Consider the following 17433-nt stretch of genomic DNA (forward strand, 5'->3'; position numbering starts at 1 on the left):
CCTCACCGTCACATTCCTGTCTATTCTTCGGACGAACTTAAAATAATGGGCATACCTCCACCCCTCGAAAGTTATCGCTGACTCAGCCATGTTTATGCAGCACTGCACGTGGAGATGTGGACGCGCAAGTCGCACAGATTACGTACATATAAACCTACAAAGTACTGATATAGTAAATTAAAAAATAATTATTTTTGTGTAGTTGTATATTGCAATAATAACGTATGGTTGTCACAAAATCCCACGGCACACCCGGACTTGCCTCACGGCACACCAGTGTGCCGCGGCACACCGTTTGGGAACCACTGGTAGCCTATAGAGTACACTATTTGCCTGAATGGGAGTGGAGCAGGGAGGTGTCCTTAGGCCACGGCCACACGAGGACGAAAACGGCTAAACGCATAGGATTAACGCAAACGCAAAAAAGCTTCCGTCCACACGCACTATTCACTGGATAGTGTCTGTCCACACGAGACCGCTCCGTTTAGCTCAAACCGCTGGAGAAGCTGCAGTACATATGCCGAGCCTGTACGTGGCGCTGTAACTTCCTCCACAAAAGCAGCGAAGAAGCATGGTTGTCATGGTTGCCCTTCTGTTTATTCTCCGCGGTGGGGCCGAGGGAACCGGGCAGAGTTTTTCGCCAACGTGTATTAAAGTTTAAATCTTCCGACAAAATTATAAAAGTGCCGGTCAAAGGTCTTCTTTGTTATTTATTGAGCTTTAAAACGAATGAATAACGAATCTATATAATATAATAATAAAATACACGGAGCCTCTCTTTTTCCTCCCTCTCTTCGGACAGTGCGCCAGTGTCTGTTTCATGCAGCAGCTGATCCAGTAATGAGTGACCCGGCCGACAGTACAAATAAACATATTTATAACTAGTTTAGGTAGTTTGAGAGGTAATTAAAATAGCTAAGGGTGATGATCTTACTTGAAGTGTGTGTTTTACTCCGTTCACCGCCGCATCACAGCGGGAGGAGCTGCAGGTGAGCAGAGCTGCGTGTCTCCGTCCTGTCAGATTAGACTTCACTCGCGTTTATGTCCATATCGAGAGAAAGATAAATAATCTGAAGTCAGTGTGCAGTTTACTTTGACGCGGGGGTGAGCAGCAGAGGTGGGGAGAGGCGGGGCTATTGCCTCATCATTATCAGAAAATGATCGTATAGGGCGTACACACGGACCCGTTGGACCCCCCAGAGCGTTGCGTATGCCGTTCTATCCACCTTGGGACCCGTTATCGTTTCCGCAGTTGTTTAGTGCCGTATTCGGTCGTCCTCGTGTGGCCGAACGGTCTATATGACACTAAACAGTAACGCAAACGACCGTTTTCGTCCTCGTGTGGCCGGGGCCTTAAGTAAATGTACTTTGTTACTGTTGTTAAACGTTACGGTTTTTACTCAGTCCGGGCATAAAAGGTGTGTCCTCACACACCACCACAAGGTACTGACAAACTCCCTTCTTCCTATACTACCTCCATTCATCAATTTAACTTTACCCTGTTAGTTTATCCCTTTAGACTTTGATCACAGACCTTAATGAACACACCTCTGAAAACCTTGGGATTCAATACCCGTAAAGCACTGCTGCCGTATTTCAGATCAATCGATCATGGCGACTTCCAATATGACAGAATTCAGCAACAGAGTTATCTTAGGTGCGACTGACCTGTTGTTCTCTCTGGTGTCTCTGCAAGACTCCGTCAGGGATCGATCCTCATCCAAGGAACAGGACGCTGGAATCAATCTGGACTCAGGACTCAAGCTATGTGGGAACAGGTTACATTTCCGTCTGATTTGTCACTTATTCAGTAATAATCAAAGGGACTACATGAACTTTAGTTTCCTCTCACAAGTGTGAACAGGTAGTTTTATTAAAGTTTCACAAGTTATAACACCACACATCAATAAAAAATGAAATGCGTTTAGCTCGAATACATATTATATCTCAGATTTTGTGTTCTTCAGTCTTCTTTTATCCTCTTCTTTCCCGTGGCTTGTCACATGGTTTGACACGTGGTTTGTCACATGCTTTGCGTGCAAGCCGGTGCGCTAGAGGTGTCCTTCTTCGTTGCTGCGGTTAAATGTTCACTTCCCGCAAGGAAATACATAACATGTGTAACATGATGTTCTCCTCGAAAGGGGAAGTGCATAGAAAGTTCATCTCCTCGAAAGAGTAAGTGCGTAGTACAGGTCTTTATGAGTTCCTATGTTTTTAAGGATTGTTGTTATACATCCTGTTTATATTGCTAAAGCGTTAAACTATACGATACATGACTATGGCATTCAGAGTTTTAACACAGTTTTTTTGCATATTCAAGCTTTATATAATAATACATTGTTCCATTTTCTTCCTTTCTTCAACACTGTCTACCGCTGTTCATTGTTCAAGATTGGAATGTACATTTGCAAGACGGTTTCTGCCCCTCTATTGACATGTAACCTTTCATACGTGAGGTTGGCTTCATTCTCCCATTATCCTCCACAATCTGCCTAGAAGTATTTTACTGTTGTAGCTATTCAAGATGGTCCTTTTAACATGTTTTAAATATATACTGTTAGTAGTTAAACCAATGATAATACTAGGGCTGCAGCTGACAGTTATAGGCACATTTTAATTTGTTCTTAACGCTGTGTGATTAAAAGAAATCACACAAATAGCAGGATAGGCACACATATTTGCTATATCTTGCCCCACTGAAAAGGCACTGCACTGATACTGTTAAAAATATTGGCATAGTTCATCCCTGTGCTGCTTGGCTCAAGCTGTAGCATTGGTGGTGTGTGGCAAGTTAGCCAAGTAAACACTTACATATCACATTAAAGAAAAACAGCATGGCAGACTGTTTGAGTAAAGTTCCATCATTTCTTTGTCTGCAAACATTTAGCATTAAGCAGTCCTTGCGTTACCTGAGGATCATTTATGTAAAAGCAGCCTTACAGGAGTAAGAGTTCTGGTAATATGGCCGACACAGCATCATCGCCCTCACCGCTGTGCAGTACAGATTACCCATAAATCCTCTGGACTTGCCGTACACTGCAGGGTCTGTAGCTGCCTGCCACAGTGACCGAACGTCTGTGGCGTGACCGTGCGATGTGATCATGTGGTCATAGATGCAGGGGTGATACAGAGCCTTGCCCTCACCTGAAAAGTACACATGCTCCTGGGGAGAGACCCCCATGGCTTTGGCACAAATCCCCATGAAGACATCGTCAATGTAAATGGAGGAGTTCAGCACCTGAGTGGCCTGGTAGATCTTAGCGGCCACATCTCCTGAAACCACGTACCCCGCTCCAGCCGTGTAGTCCGGGTAGGAAGGCCAGGGGTACAGATCATAGGGGATGTGGTATTTGCTTTCTTTGCGGCGAACTGGAGGGGCTCCTCTATGTACATGCCCCACCCAAAAGTCTTTGACCCCTGATTTATTTCTCAGAAGCTGCCTTAGGTACTTCACCAAATTGGGCATGTGGACGAAGATGTCGTCATCTGCAGACATGAGGAAGCGTGCCTGAGGGCAGTAGTCGTGGACCCAGTGGAACTGCGTGATCAGTTTGGCTGTGAGGTTGTGGAAGGTATCCAAAAAGTCCTGCTGGATCAGGTCTCCGTAGGTCTGGTCCTCCTGTAGCAGTGCTCTCTGCACCCTGGATCTCTGCTTTGTGTCCACACCGAGGGCGAACACCATCCGCATGGTGGCTCCCAGTTCGGACCAAACAAAGCTCTCGTTCCCCCACGTGTCCCTGATGGCTTGGCGCCGCTCAAAGTTCTCTGGCGATGATTTCACAAACAGAAGAAGGAGGACGTCATCCCCGCTTTTCCCATCTCCCCTTGCACATTTCCCTGGATGGTTGATGAGGTACGGGTAGGTCAGCAACACGTTAGTAGAACCATCCTTTCTGTGACGGTTGGAGGTGATGTTGAAGTTAGAGTTGAGGAAGTCGTAGCTGTTGACCAGGTAGCGGTACGTGTAGGATCTCATGTGGCTGACCACATGGTGGTCCAGCTCCTCCCAGCTGACCATCACCACACACAGCCCCATGCATGCGGTCAGCAGCTGCACGAACTGGCACTTGTGAATACGACGGAAGTTCATGAACATCGCGAATACTGTTTTTTGCTGATCTTCCAAACCTGAGATCACCTATTCTCTGGATACTTCTAGACATTTACTCTCGTGGAGCGGTATCTTCTTCTGGCTTTTCTTTAATGGTAGTATTTTATTTTATTTCTGCCTGCCTCTCTACTACTCATTCCATCTATCAAACTGTTTGCCTTAGTGTAGCCTTCACTTTATCTTCTCTAGTCTGTCTCGCCTTAATCTCCTCTTTCATTCTTCTGTCCTACCTGGCATCTCTTCTTTTTGAATGATGTAAAGTCCAGTAGACCTTTGTCAGGCTCCTCATGAGTCTGGGTTCCTCTGTTACTGATCTTCCTCAACTGTGAGATGCAAAAGCTCCGCTCCTTAATGATAATCCGGCTGCAAGCATCTCCAGGTAAAGCTTGGCAACATGCTCTGTCCTTATTTTGTCCTGAGAACTCTTCTCCACTTATCCCTCAGGCTCACATCAGTAAGTCATAGGAACAAATGGTGCGGAGGATATGGAGAGCAGACTGACGGGTGTCACGGTTTTGAGATCTGTGCAGGACTTCCCATGATCACTGAGTTGTCCCTGTTCCATGTCACCATTAACGTGCGTCTTTGGATTTGATGGCTATTTGCTATTTGTTGTTTGTATATATCACGCAGTCTGTCTTCCGGTTGTTGCCTCTTTTGAATGACGAATATACACTTCCGCCGCCTGCTGGTAAGGAGAGTTATTGCCACTCACGCCGTATGCGCAGTGCGTACGTGCTTCTTGGCTGTCGGCTGAAGTCTTTGCGGTGTGTTCCAGTGCGACTTTTTTACCAAGACACAGGAGACGTGAGGCGACACAACAGTCGGGTCCGTCGGGATGTGTTCTTTGGTGTGTCAGGGCCTTTAGTTGAATGCTTGATTCTGATTGGTCAAATGGGACATTTCAGAGGTCAATATAACAGTAGTACAGACCAATGCTAAGCACTATAAAGACTAAAGAGGATCAAGAGAGAGAAAAAGGCTTTACAGAAGTTGTGTCCACATGGTATGGTGACTGGATCAGTGAACACATCCAGACAGATGGAGCACAGAAACTGATCTTCAGTCAGCAGACAGCTGGCAGCAGACATGTCTACACTCTGAGGACAAAACGTGTGAAGAAACACAACTTAATTACATATTGTCTATTTGCCATGTCTATAGGGTTAGGGACCAAACCATACTAAGGCAGTCTGGGGGGATCCTCCCCCGGAAGACATTTTTGAGAAATGACCCCTTAAATTATCTGATGATGTTAGAGGGGGGGGGGGGCTTACAAATATGAGATAATCCATAATCTTCAGTGTGGTTAGCTATGAATCTTCCAAAACTGTGCAACAGTACAGTAGGCCCACACAAACTGCAGAACACTGGTGCTTTGGGAACACTCAAATGATTTAATTCCCATTTAAAATCAGGAGACTAAATACGAACATTATGTATGTGTGTGTGTGTGTGTGTGTGTGTGTGTGTGTGTGTGTGTGTGTGTGTGTGTGTGTGTGTGTGTGTGTGTGTGTGTGTGTGTGTGTGTGTGTGTTACTTACGTGCCAACCCTCCCGATTTCATTGCCCTCTCCCCGGTTTCCTCCCGGGGTCATATTTCTCCCGATTTCTGACAAAATCAGATTTACTCACGACTGTTTCCACTCGGACTTTAATACAGCTACACCATTGTTTGGTTTCCATGGTAGCGCGTCTCTTTAGCAGCGCGCGCAACTCAAAGTTTGAGAGGGTGAGGAAGATGAAAACTGAACAAGAATCGACAACTCGACCCTCTGCTCACTCCTTTCCTGTAAAACACAGGTCCAGCCCACACACATGCTCCATGGTGCCACAGGCATTGCCCTTACAACTACAATAAGCATGTAAATGTTAATCTACAGCTCCGGCGATCCACTAGCACCGGAGTCTCCACCTGCAGACAACTACTGTAGCGTCACCTTGGATACGAGTCCAAACAACTCAGACACACAGGCCAGGGCGCTGACACGGCGCCCTTTGAGCATCAGATCTGACGACGCTGATTGGCTGAAATTATGTTTCGGCGGCATAGTATACAGATAGCAACAGTCAGCTTGTTGGCTGCTGCTGCTCTGGCTGAGGGCTCCTTTCTACCGCCCGGACGAGAGAGGGTAATGATACACGCTGCGGCCAGGCAGGAAACACGTGACTTATCAGTAACTTTAGACATCGTAAAACAATTTTAAACGAGATTTTATTGTAGATTATACATTTTACTGATACCAATTATATAATATTTACCTTGTTCATTAAAAAAAATTATTATTATTTTTTAAAATATATTTTTTAATTTTTAATGACAATCAAACATGTGGTAAGAGGGTGGGCGGCACCCCTAGCGCCCCTATGGGCCGGCCGCCACTGTTAAAGGTCCCGATCACATAGAGACTGCAGGATGCTAACTTTTTGTGCACAATGCACAATTAGCATAAGCTATGTTATTAGCATGAAGCAGCTCTATCTACCAGGGGGTTAAAGATGGCTAAAATGTGCAGTTCAGATGGTGTAGACCAGGGGTGGGCAAATGGTGGCCCGAGGGCATAATTGATAAACAACGTAATTAATAAAAAAATAAAAAATTACTTGTAGTTTTTTTTATTTACTTGTAGTACTGATACCGTCCACTAGACTCCTAGTTACGTTGTGAGCTGCGTACATGATTTCGTTCGGCAGCCAAATACCGCAAAAATAATATAAATAATCTGTGCAGCGTTTGTGTGTATTGTGTTTGTTTCCCGGGGAAACACTGACAAGAAACACCAGCTGTTGTTATGCCTGCTGTGAATTTAAGTTACGGATTGTAATCAAGAAAGCTTGCACATCTTCCAGCGCAGACTGAAAACTCATCTCTTTCGACTCCACTTCGAGCGATAGAATTACTAACAAAGAACTGCTAACAAAGCACTTATATACTAACAAAGGACTGGCTTATCTAAAGCCAGTTGAGTAGCACTTGAAATGTTTGGCTCTATGAAACCTGATGTACTTATATGATTCTGTTTTCTTCAAGGTTGTGTCTTCCTGGTCGAACGCACTTATTGTAAGTCGCTTTGGATAAAAGCGTCAGCTAAATGCAATGTAATGTAATTATGCCGTTACAAGCTTAAAAGTTTGTTTATTTGAAATCATATGAAAACAAACTGTCACGGACCCTGCAGTGTTATCTATGATTACTACGCTTTTCATTAATAAATTCAGCGGGAGGGAGGGGGAGCAGCGCTGAGGAACAGCCGAGTGCGGGTTGACATTCCCCTTATTGTGCGTCAGCAGAGGCTATAAGTGTCTTAGGTTCAAGTTAGACAACTAATGTCTGGGTTAGTCATGTCATCTTAATGGTTCATCTCAATGCAGACACATTATCCGTGCTTTCCAATAGTTTAAAAATAGTTTTATTCCACTGTTAAATAACCTGTTCAATACAAACATGCCACTTGTAAAAATTAAATAACATTTCTGTGAATTTGTTTAGTGAGCTTCTTAGATGTCAGACTTAGTTTATTTGTTAATAATTACATACAATACATGGAATTTGTGTGTGTGTTCCAAGCAGAGTCCTGCACGGGTCTGATTTTCAAGACCCGCTCCCGCCCCGCGACGTGCAATACCGAACCCGCTACCCGCACATATTGCCATAGGCGGATTTTGCGGGGGGGGGCGGGCAGGGGGGGCATTGCCCCCCCCTGGTGGCTGAAATATGTTACTGCATTACTAAGTCTAAAACTGTTCCAATACAAATATTTCGTATATCAATATTTTAATAGATGTAATAAAATGATTGTTACAAAACAAATTTGAATAATATCATGTTTTGTTTTAAATAATTTTATTTTTGAGCAGTCGCATGTTGTGACGTTTGTGTGTGTGTGTGACGTGTGAGGTTAAGGACACAAGTTCCCTCGCTTTTTTTTGTATACAAGTGATTCAGCTATTGTATTACAAGAATTAGCAGTAATGGATATTCAGCGATTTTTAAAACGTCCAATTTCGTCTTGTAAAAGCTTCAACAACAGAAGAGCCACCAACTGAGCCTAACCTTACCAACCAGCAGCCGTCAGAATGTGAAGTGGCAGACACGCAAACAAGCAGCTCTGGATTAGCTAAACCAGATAACGTTAGCCCCACAGCGGAGAGCTCTGGATTAGCAGGACCAGCTAACGTCATTAACCCCACAGCAGGGAGACCACCGGTGCCGGGGCCGTCAATGGGTCATGATGATCTTGGGGAAAAACACAGCTGTCCCAAGCAGCCTATCCGAATTCCCCTAAAAAATGATTGGGAAAACAAAACGATAATTTTCCAAGTACTATTACAAGAACTATCCCTGGCTGGAATATTCAGTACGAATGGATGCCGTCTTCTGTTTTTCATGCTGCAACTTCCAGACTGACAGCGTGTGGAGGATTCCTTTAGAAAGGGCCTGAGTGACTGGAAAAAAAATAAGCAGCAAACTGGAGAAACATGCACACTCTCAGGCCCATCTGAACTGCATGGTTAAATGGGATAACTATAAAGTGACTGCGTCTTCTGGATCTATTGCAGCTAAACTTTCCCGAAGCCACGAAGATTCTGTTGAGAAGAACAGATCTTATTTGTGCAAAATTGTTGATATTGTGAGGCTGTTGTCCAAACTCGGATTGCCTTTTCGTGGGCATCGGGAAGGAAGCGAGTCAGAGTCGCGTGGGAATGTTCTTGAGGTTTGTGGCTTCTTCTCCAAGTATGATTCTGCTTTTAAAAACATGCAGTCCAACTATTTCAATGCGACTAGCCCAGATTTCCAGAACGAAGTCATTGACATATGTGCTAACTTAGTTTGTGCAGAAATTGTAGAGAAAGTGCAGGATACTGGATTTTTTTCTATAATTGCAGATGAGGCCAGGTCTTGCAAAACGGAACAATTATCAGTGTGTTTAAGATATGCAGAGCAGCTTGAAATCAAGGAGCGTTTTTTGTGTTTTATTGATTCATCCAAATGTATACAAGATGCTCCAGTTGGCACTGACTCTGCCTATCGGATCTGCCACCTCAGAGAGAAGTCTTTCTGCAATGAGGAGAATTCGGAACTGGCTGCGGTCAACGATGGGAGGAACAAGATTTTCCTCACTTGCTATTCTTCACATTGAGGACGACATAACTGCTCAGCTGTCACCTGAGGGGATAGTGGATATATATGCGGAACGTGAAAAAATGCGTCTACTTCTGCACTAAGGTAGGACACTGGTTAATAATATTGTAGCGTGTTCAAGTAACCAAGGGATGTAGTAGTTATCAAATAAGTATAAGATGTGCACAGTTATGATACGTTTTACAGTTATGTAATGCACTGTTGTTGGGGGGAGAGACCGCCCCTTCCATATGAGTGTGTGTGTACGGCAGGCATGAGGCGTGCATAACGGGACGAGTTGCGTTCGTATGTGGAAAAGTCATACTCAGTGCGGTGAGCGCTGGCTTTATTGCTACTGTATCCTGTGTATTGACGTCAGTAAAAAAGGTTTGCCCCCCCCAAGCGCAAATGTCAAACTCCGCCTATGCATATTGCCAATTAGTTCCGCAACCCGACCCGACCCGTCGGCACAAGATCCGCAACCCGACTCGAACCCGCAGATATGAGCAGTGAAAACGTGCAATTATTAACACACGCAGTTACATATTTGTCTCAAAAGGCGTGGGATGTTGGTTATTTTCTCCATCTAGGAACCAAAAGCCTCCAGACGTTGGATTTCGCTCTTGAGGAAGTGTTATTGAAAATGCTGTATTCTCTGCTAGAGAGCTTCACCTCAGCCATTTCGAATGTGGCGCTCAGCAGCAGATTGATGCGCTGCAGAGGTTGTGATTATGCGCGGTCCCGCGGGGGAGAGGTCTGAGGGTTTAAACATTAAACTAAATTATTATTATTTTATTTATTGTGCAACACCCGCAACCCGACCCGCATCTTCTTTGTTTTACCCAGAACCGAACCCGGAAAAAAGCGTTTGAAAAAATACCACCCGCGAATCACTTTTTTTTCGCAGGACTCTGGTTCCAAGTGAATCTGTGGCCCCTGGTGGCCAGTACATACATTATGTGGCCCCCACCACCATCCAAGTTGCCCATCCCTGGTGTAGACCAAACAAGCTCTATTCATTTTGGGGGATTTTGCCATATTTGTGTGAGACCTCCTTGCTGAGCATCACTGAAGTTAATACTAGTAAACGTTATCAGCTGTATAAAGGACGTTTAAAGTTTACATTGTATTTTTGGCTGTTGCTATTAACCTAACTGACACATTTCTATCGTATACTATTCTTTATATGGTGAAATGGATATAATACAGTCAGATTCAGATTTTAATCAAACTGTGACTAAATATTCAGTAAGTGATGTCTCTGTAGAGCACTCACCAGAGTGTTGTTGAGAAGAAGCTGCTGGATTCAGTGTTGCTCCTCCTCTCAGTGTAGCTCTGTGAGTGAGCGTGTGTCACTCTCTGGGGAGGACTTTAACTCAGCTTTGTAACAAGAGGAGGTTTACTTTGAGTCTATTCTTCTTCGTTGCTTGAAGTAAACAGCAACCAGACAAAAACAATTACAAACAGACATGAGAAAAGAGGTCAGAGGAAGATAATAAGAGCATCCTGTGTGGTTTGATAAATGGGCTACAGCGCTCCCTTTACAGTCCCTCTACATCCCCACAGACCCTCTAATAACCAACTCACTGTTTCTCCTACATGTAATGTCACATTTCTACTGCTTTCCCTACTTTAAATCATATTTACTGATAAAAATGTATAAAAGCAAAGATGGAAACCTTTTTTCTCCGGGCCACATTCAGGCTTCTCTGTGATTTTGAGTTTTCACAATTATTACAGTAAAATTCTTCTTTCAAATAACTTGTTTTCATTATTCAGATAAAGTAGCCCTTAATCACTTTTCACTACTGGAAAATCCAATGTTTGTTTAATCAGAGTAATGAATTAATGTCTACGCATCTCCATCACTGAGGCCGATGCGATGCGCATCTCAATACGTTGCCACGATACGATACATTAACGATACCTTTGAAACACCAGGCGATGCGATACGATTCACCCCTGTTGCGATACAGTTCAATACAATTTGATTCAACTTTATACGATACGGGGCGATACGATGCGATTCAACACAATGCAAAATAATGATACTTCAATGTGGTACGACAGAGGACTTTTGTTTTATTCTTCATATGCAGCAAATCATAAATTAACAAAAAAGTGCTTTACATATTTGGTACTGCACATCCCATCATGCGGTTTCTTTTTGACCTTAAAAAACTCTCCAGAGTAGGCTACAGTACAAACACCTCACAGTTAAACGACTATGACTATGACGTCGTATTGATTCGTGGCGCACTCATTTTGGGACTCGGGTTTGAGTCCAGCATGAACTTGTTTGTTATTTTCATGTCGATGGACACTGAATATTAAGTTTGAATAGAGGATTCCTAATATTGTTTGCCGAGACCAACATTAATGACCCATCAGCAATTATCCCTGCACATGCAGCAATGACATTTCTGCTGCTATCTTTGCAAAACGAGTTAACAGTCACATCTTATCTGGATGAGTGCTGCAGAATACTGTTTTTATAAGGGATACATGTGTGTGTAGTCTTTCATATTAAACATGATCGCATGATAGCCACAGAAGTCGTAACACACTTTAACCTGGGCGGGTCCCATTTCCCCTGAGCGGATCACAGCTCCACAGATGAAGACTTCTCCACGCTGCTTTCAAACTGTGAGTAAACAACGTGTGCTTCACTTGGAGGCTGTCTGAAGGTATACACAGGTCTCAGATGGACTTGGTATCACATTAAGAACGATATTCAGTGATAAGTCTGGCAACAATAGCTGGTTTAAATGATTTATTCGAGCTCGCAATGTTTTGAACACACATCCCCATTCAACTCGTTTTTCTTTTTGTAGTCCTCGCTGTTCGCGTCCGGATATTGCCATCGTAACCACAACCTCACACACTGGTACTGAATGTGTATCAACATCTTCCTACCGAGCCAAATATACCAAAATATGTATGTAAACGACAGAAGAAGCGATCGAAATGTGTATTTCAGTCGAAGGCCACGCCCCCCACCTCTGTAAACCAGTTGATCGGAAAACCAGTTAATCCGAAACACCGGATGTTGAAACACAGGAAATATGATCAGCTTTTCAAAGAGAGACAGCAGTAACTACAGAGAAGTTGAGAAAGAAAGGGTTATAAGTTAACGGCTGCTGACCCAAGTGTATAACAGTTAAATAGGTTGAACAATCTAAATGTCGTGCCTTTACAGACTATACAAAAAGAGACCTCCCAAACAATCTGAGCTAGGCTAGTTAGCTGTTAGCAGCACGCCTGGCTGTTCCGGTTCTTTGTCTCGTGTTTAGTGAGGCGTTGTGTCTCTGTAGTGCACTCACCAGTATTTCAGAGGTTCTGCTGTTGTTGAGAAGAAGCTGCTGGATTCAGTTGTTTCTTCAGAGAAACAGAGACGCTGTCTGGACCGCAGCTCTGCTCACACTAACTTTTACTTTCGTTCTGTGAAGTTGAAGCTCTCCTGTTTCAGTGTTGCTCCTCCTCTCAGTGTAGCTCTGTGAGTGAGCGTGTGTCACTCTCTGGGGAGGACATTAACTCAGCTTTGTAACAAGAGGAGGTTTACTTGTAGTCTATTCTTCTTCGTTGCTTGAAGTAAACAGCAACCAGACAAAAACAATTACAAACAGACATGAGAAAAGAGGTCAGAGGAAGATAATAAGAGCATCCTGTGTGGTTTGATAAATGGGCTACAGCGCTCCCTTTACAGTCCCTCTACATCCCCACAGATCCTCTAATAACCAACTCTCTGTTTCTCCTACATGTAATGTCACATTTCTACTGCTTTCCCTACTTTAATCCTATTTACTGATACAAATGTATAAAAGCAAAGATGGAAACCTTTTTTCTCCGGGCCACATTCAGGCTTCTCTGTGATTTTGAGTTTTCACAATTATTACAGTAAAATTCTTCTTTCAAATAACTTGTTTTCATTATTCAGATAGAGTAGCCCTTAATCACTTTTCACTACTGGAAAATCCAATGTTTGTTTAATCAGAATAATGAATTAATGTCTACGAGGGATTTGTAATGTCTCAATGTGTAGATATGTGAAGTAGGAGATTAAGAGTTTATTTAATGCATCAAATTTTCAGGTTTTATTTGTATAGCATATTTTTTAAAACGATTTTTGGTCGAGCCAAATTGCTGTACATATAATAATGACCTTACAGTAAGGACACTATACAGTAAATACAACAGCACAGTTTGTACAGAATATCAGTATGAGAAAACGACACCCTCTGACCTTTGACCCTCTGTCCTTAGACCCTCTGTCCTTAGACCCTCACATCGTACAAGGAAAAACTTCCAGAGAAAACCCACAGTTTAAGGGGAACATGGGAGAAACCTCAGGGAGAGCAACAGAGGAGGGATCCCTCTCCCAGGACGGACAGACGTGCAATAGATGCCGTGTGTAAATCCAAGAGATAATACATTTTACAGCATATAGACCGAATGTTAGGAAATGCATGTGTCTGTAATAAGAAGATGAATCCACGAGGATGTCAGCTACAATCCTGTGGAAGCCATCAGGGAGGTAGCATGACGAGACCCAGGCAGGACATGCATTCATGTCATTAGTTTCAGTATCAGACTGGTCATACAGTCATTTCTAAGAAGCATGCATCAGGCTGCAGTTAGTTATAAAACCCACAGGCCTGCCATGAGTTCATGGTAAATCTGTTCTTGTTTATTATATTTACTGCTGTGCATATCTCTGAGATCAAGTCCTTTAAATGCAAATTATGTCATTGTCTTTACACTTTGCATTATGCTAGGACTTCATCAGGTAGGACTTAACACCTTAATAGTTTATCTTCAAAGGGTCCTTTCTAGTCTTAATGGAGTCAAATCTCAGGTCCTCTTTTATTGCACAACACGTGGGTTAAAGCTCTTTGTATTGGAAAGGCCAGCATTGACATCTAGTGGAGTAAAGTGAGAGCTGCACAACAACGTCTGCTTACTCAGGCCCTTTCTCATTTCTCTAATTCCCCTCCTCGACTCCTATCCTTGTGTCCTAGTCCCGCCCACAGGAGATGCGAGCGGAGGAGTTGAGGAGGGGAACCGAGGAGAGAGGAGGGGAAGCAGCAGGAGGTTAGAGAAATGAGAACTCCTCTCCTCTGAGCGGTCATTTTAAAGAGACGTCCATTAATGATGACAGGAGGCACAGCAGCAACAACTGTGTTCATGATGACTTATACATTTACTTTTAATTCATTCACAGTGCGGTGTAATGAGACAATAACAGGCTACAGATGCGGACACATATACACACACACATATATTTATATAAATATATACAATTTCAGATTCAAACAAGTATGAGAGCACTCTCATAATAACGTAACACTATCAGAGATATGACGTGTGGAGTTGCATACTGAACACACCGTCTCAAACTCTCTCATCGACGCTGCATTACTACTAACATTTAGTGTTTAATGACCAACAAACATTAGAAGAATTGTTTGATAAAATATCGTAATAGATGCGCCATCGCCACGTCATCAGAGGACTTCAGAAGAAGACCCGCCCCCGTCGACGCCAACCAATAGATGAAGACTACTATATGATATAAATAAGGATTGTTATATCAATCTTGGACCTAGTCATAGTAACTAGGTATGTTATTGAATTACAGTTTCCAGATAATCGTCTCTTTGCTAATTATTACGTTAAGTCAGCTGACGCCAAGCTCAGAGGAAATGCAATTATTATTATATCTATAATACAGTTAAGTGTTAGTTAATGTAAGGAAGAAATGTATGTGCGTTCATGTGCAAACAGTTAAGTCTTTGTTAAGTGGATAATTCATATCCTGCAAGACTCCTAAAGACGTCATGAGATGATGACCTTTCGACATCTGGAACATGTCCAAGTTTAGGAGACCTGACAATGTGTGTGTGTTAAACATGATTAGGGAACATGTTTGTCATTGCTCTATGATTGCTTGAGAGCAGGTAATGTTTCCCCATTGTTGTTTGGTGGTGCGCAACTAAATAATACTGATTGATTTAAACTATTTCTGTGTTTGTGTTTTATTGATTCCTCTCTGTTTCATTCTTTCCTGTTGTGAGTGCTGGATTTCTTTTATTTTTTTTATTTTGCCTTTATTTATACAGGTGTAGATCTCATTGAGACACAAGGTCTCATTTTCAAGAGAGACCTGTCAGTGGTAACACTACCACACAAAGTTACAGACAGACAGGACACTAAACACAGAGCAACACTAAAATACAACATCATAAAAAAGTAGTCATTAAAATCCATATACAGTCAGATATAGCAGGTGCAAACACCCACAGATGATTTCTCCAGCTTTTTTAAAATGAGTTTAAAATCCGTGATGGGTATCAAAGTGGCCAGCTTAAGTTCCTGCTGAAGTGTGTTCCAGGTCGAGGGGGCAGAGTATGATATGGCTTTTTTCCCAAGCACCGTGCGGACTGAGGGGACGGACAGAGTGATGTAATGTTGAGATCTTAGTCTATAGCTGTACTGGATTGCCACAACAGGATGTTTTAGAGAAATACGCTCTCTCTCATTCATTCTACCGCAGACAGCAAACCGCGCTAAGTGGACTGTGGACATTGAATTTCAGAACCTCAGCTGTGTTCCCTTGTAAAACATACTATATCATTGCTTTACTAAATACTGTTATTACTTTACGAGATACTTCCTGGTCTACTTTTGACTGAAAGAACACTACAGTGATATGTGTCCCTCCTGTTGTACAGACCAGCAGCAGTTTCCAGGAGCTGGTGCTGGTGGAGAAGACGCGCCTCAGTGAGCAGAACTTCTCCGCCGTGCAGAAGTTTGTTGTGTTGGACCTGGGTTTGACTCTGCTGCCGGTCAGCGGGCAGACCGAGGCCTCGCAGCTCATCAGTCAGATCGTGAGTCATAGTTACCTTTTATCTTTTCATAGGATCCCAATCAGCACTAGCTATCCTACCTGGGGTCCACACACACTTACAGTCTAACACACATTTACACATGATAGCCACATGAACACAACATGTGATAATCATGTATGGAAGTAAAACACAGAATGACCAAAAACGTATTAAGCCAAACACGAACAATTCCTCAAAAATGAATAACACACTTCTGCTACAAATGAATATTAGTATTCAATGTTTACTTCAGATTAGCTCCACGTCAGAAATGAGCATGCTTGATGTCTCTCTCCATAGAGGCTGAATCATCATGTTAATCACATAGCTATCATATGCCTCAAACAGTCCTGATGCTCTTCTAGGTAATCACACATCCTGTCATGTTCACAGCTACAGTTGGGATACCTTTGTTATCACGTTACTCTCATGTTGGAAGAGGACATTCAGTATTTTCCCAACACTGTTTCCTCCCATGTGTGTGTGGTGTACTGGGCGGTGATGAAGTCGTGGTGTCGGGTGCTGGTTGAGTCCATCATCACGGACTCAGAGTTACACAGTCACAAGATGGAGGAATAGAAAGCAGTATTCAATGTTTAGTTCAGATTAGCTCCACGTCAGAAATGATCATGCTTGTGTAGGGCTAACTGCAGATACTTGGCCTTAGTAACATTATGTCCACTTTTTCCTCCTTTAGGTATCTTAATTCCTTGGAGGGTTTTAAAGTAGACTACTTTGACATTGTGGTAAGTCTGGTGGGTCACCTGTGCTTCCCATACTGTTACCTTTGTAGTTATCATTGCAACAAGGAGGCCTAATATTCTTGCCATTGATGCTCGGTAGGTATGAAGGTATGAATTTCCTCCTTTTCCTCCTGTGTTTCTTTAGTAAAGGTCGATTGCTATAATCTATTTGTTCCCCTCCAGTGTGGGCTAGGGCCTCTTCTTCACTCCCCCCCCTTCCATCCTTGTTCCTGTTGAACACAAGAGGGGAGGGGTTAGTTTGTCTTAACCTGGTGTTCCTCTTTTCTGCCCTTTCTTCTTCGTGGAGGAGTTAACATCTTATGAGTCCCAGTTTCCCTTTCCTTGGAAATCAAGGCTAGTGTTTCCCATGCGTAATGCTTGGGTGATTGTTTTACCTTGTGTTTGGTGACCTACTAAACTTCAATCTTTCATTCTATGATACTTCCTCCCTTGGAAGTGTTTCAACTTCAGATTTTCATCTAGAGTTCCCTTCTTCCCAAGGGCGGTCTCCCTTCCCACCTTGCCCCTGATTTGGTATGTCCTGTTGATTCCAGGTGGGTCATGCTTAGGT

At 43.1% G+C, this 17433-nt stretch overlaps 1 protein-coding gene and 1 long non-coding RNA gene across 6 annotated transcripts; one reads left to right on the plus strand and one right to left on the minus strand.

Moving 5' to 3' along the window:
- Positions 1–1836: 1836 nt before the first annotated feature.
- Positions 1837–13225, minus strand: LOC117546548 (lactosylceramide 1,3-N-acetyl-beta-D-glucosaminyltransferase A-like). 5 transcript variants are annotated; one of them, XM_034216764.1, is made up of 3 exons: positions 12556–12934; positions 10509–10658; positions 1837–4993 (listed from the first exon to the last, which is right to left on the minus strand). In XM_034216764.1, exon 3 carries the CDS (start codon positions 4094–4096, stop codon positions 2921–2923), a length of 1176 nt encoding a protein of 391 aa, XP_034072655.1. In that variant the 5' UTR covers positions 4097–4993; positions 10509–10658; positions 12556–12934; the 3' UTR covers positions 1837–2920. The 5 variants fall into 5 exon arrangements, 4 of the variants coding, with proteins under 4 accessions (XP_034072655.1, XP_034072652.1, XP_034072653.1 ...); XM_034216761.1 differs by lacking the exon at positions 10509–10658; XM_034216762.1 differs by lacking the exon at positions 10509–10658 and having other exon boundaries at positions 1837–5211.
- Positions 11828–16844, plus strand: LOC117546549. The gene is made up of 3 exons (XR_004569032.1): positions 11828–11878; positions 15964–16119; positions 16817–16844. It is a non-coding gene; the product is annotated as an uncharacterized LOC117546549 (long non-coding RNA).
- The last annotated feature ends 589 nt before the right edge of the window (positions 16845–17433 follow it).

The sequence above is a fragment of the Gymnodraco acuticeps genome, unplaced genomic scaffold, assembly GCF_902827175.1.
Source record: "Gymnodraco acuticeps unplaced genomic scaffold, fGymAcu1.1, whole genome shotgun sequence".
NCBI lineage: Eukaryota > Metazoa > Chordata > Actinopteri > Perciformes > Bathydraconidae > Gymnodraco > Gymnodraco acuticeps.

What these genes read in the sequence shown, in the direction of transcription:
- LOC117546548 (XM_034216761.1), bottom strand. Translation starts at nt 4,096, where the DNA reads ATGTTCATGAACTTCCGTCGTATTCACAAGTGCCAGTTCGTGCAGCTG.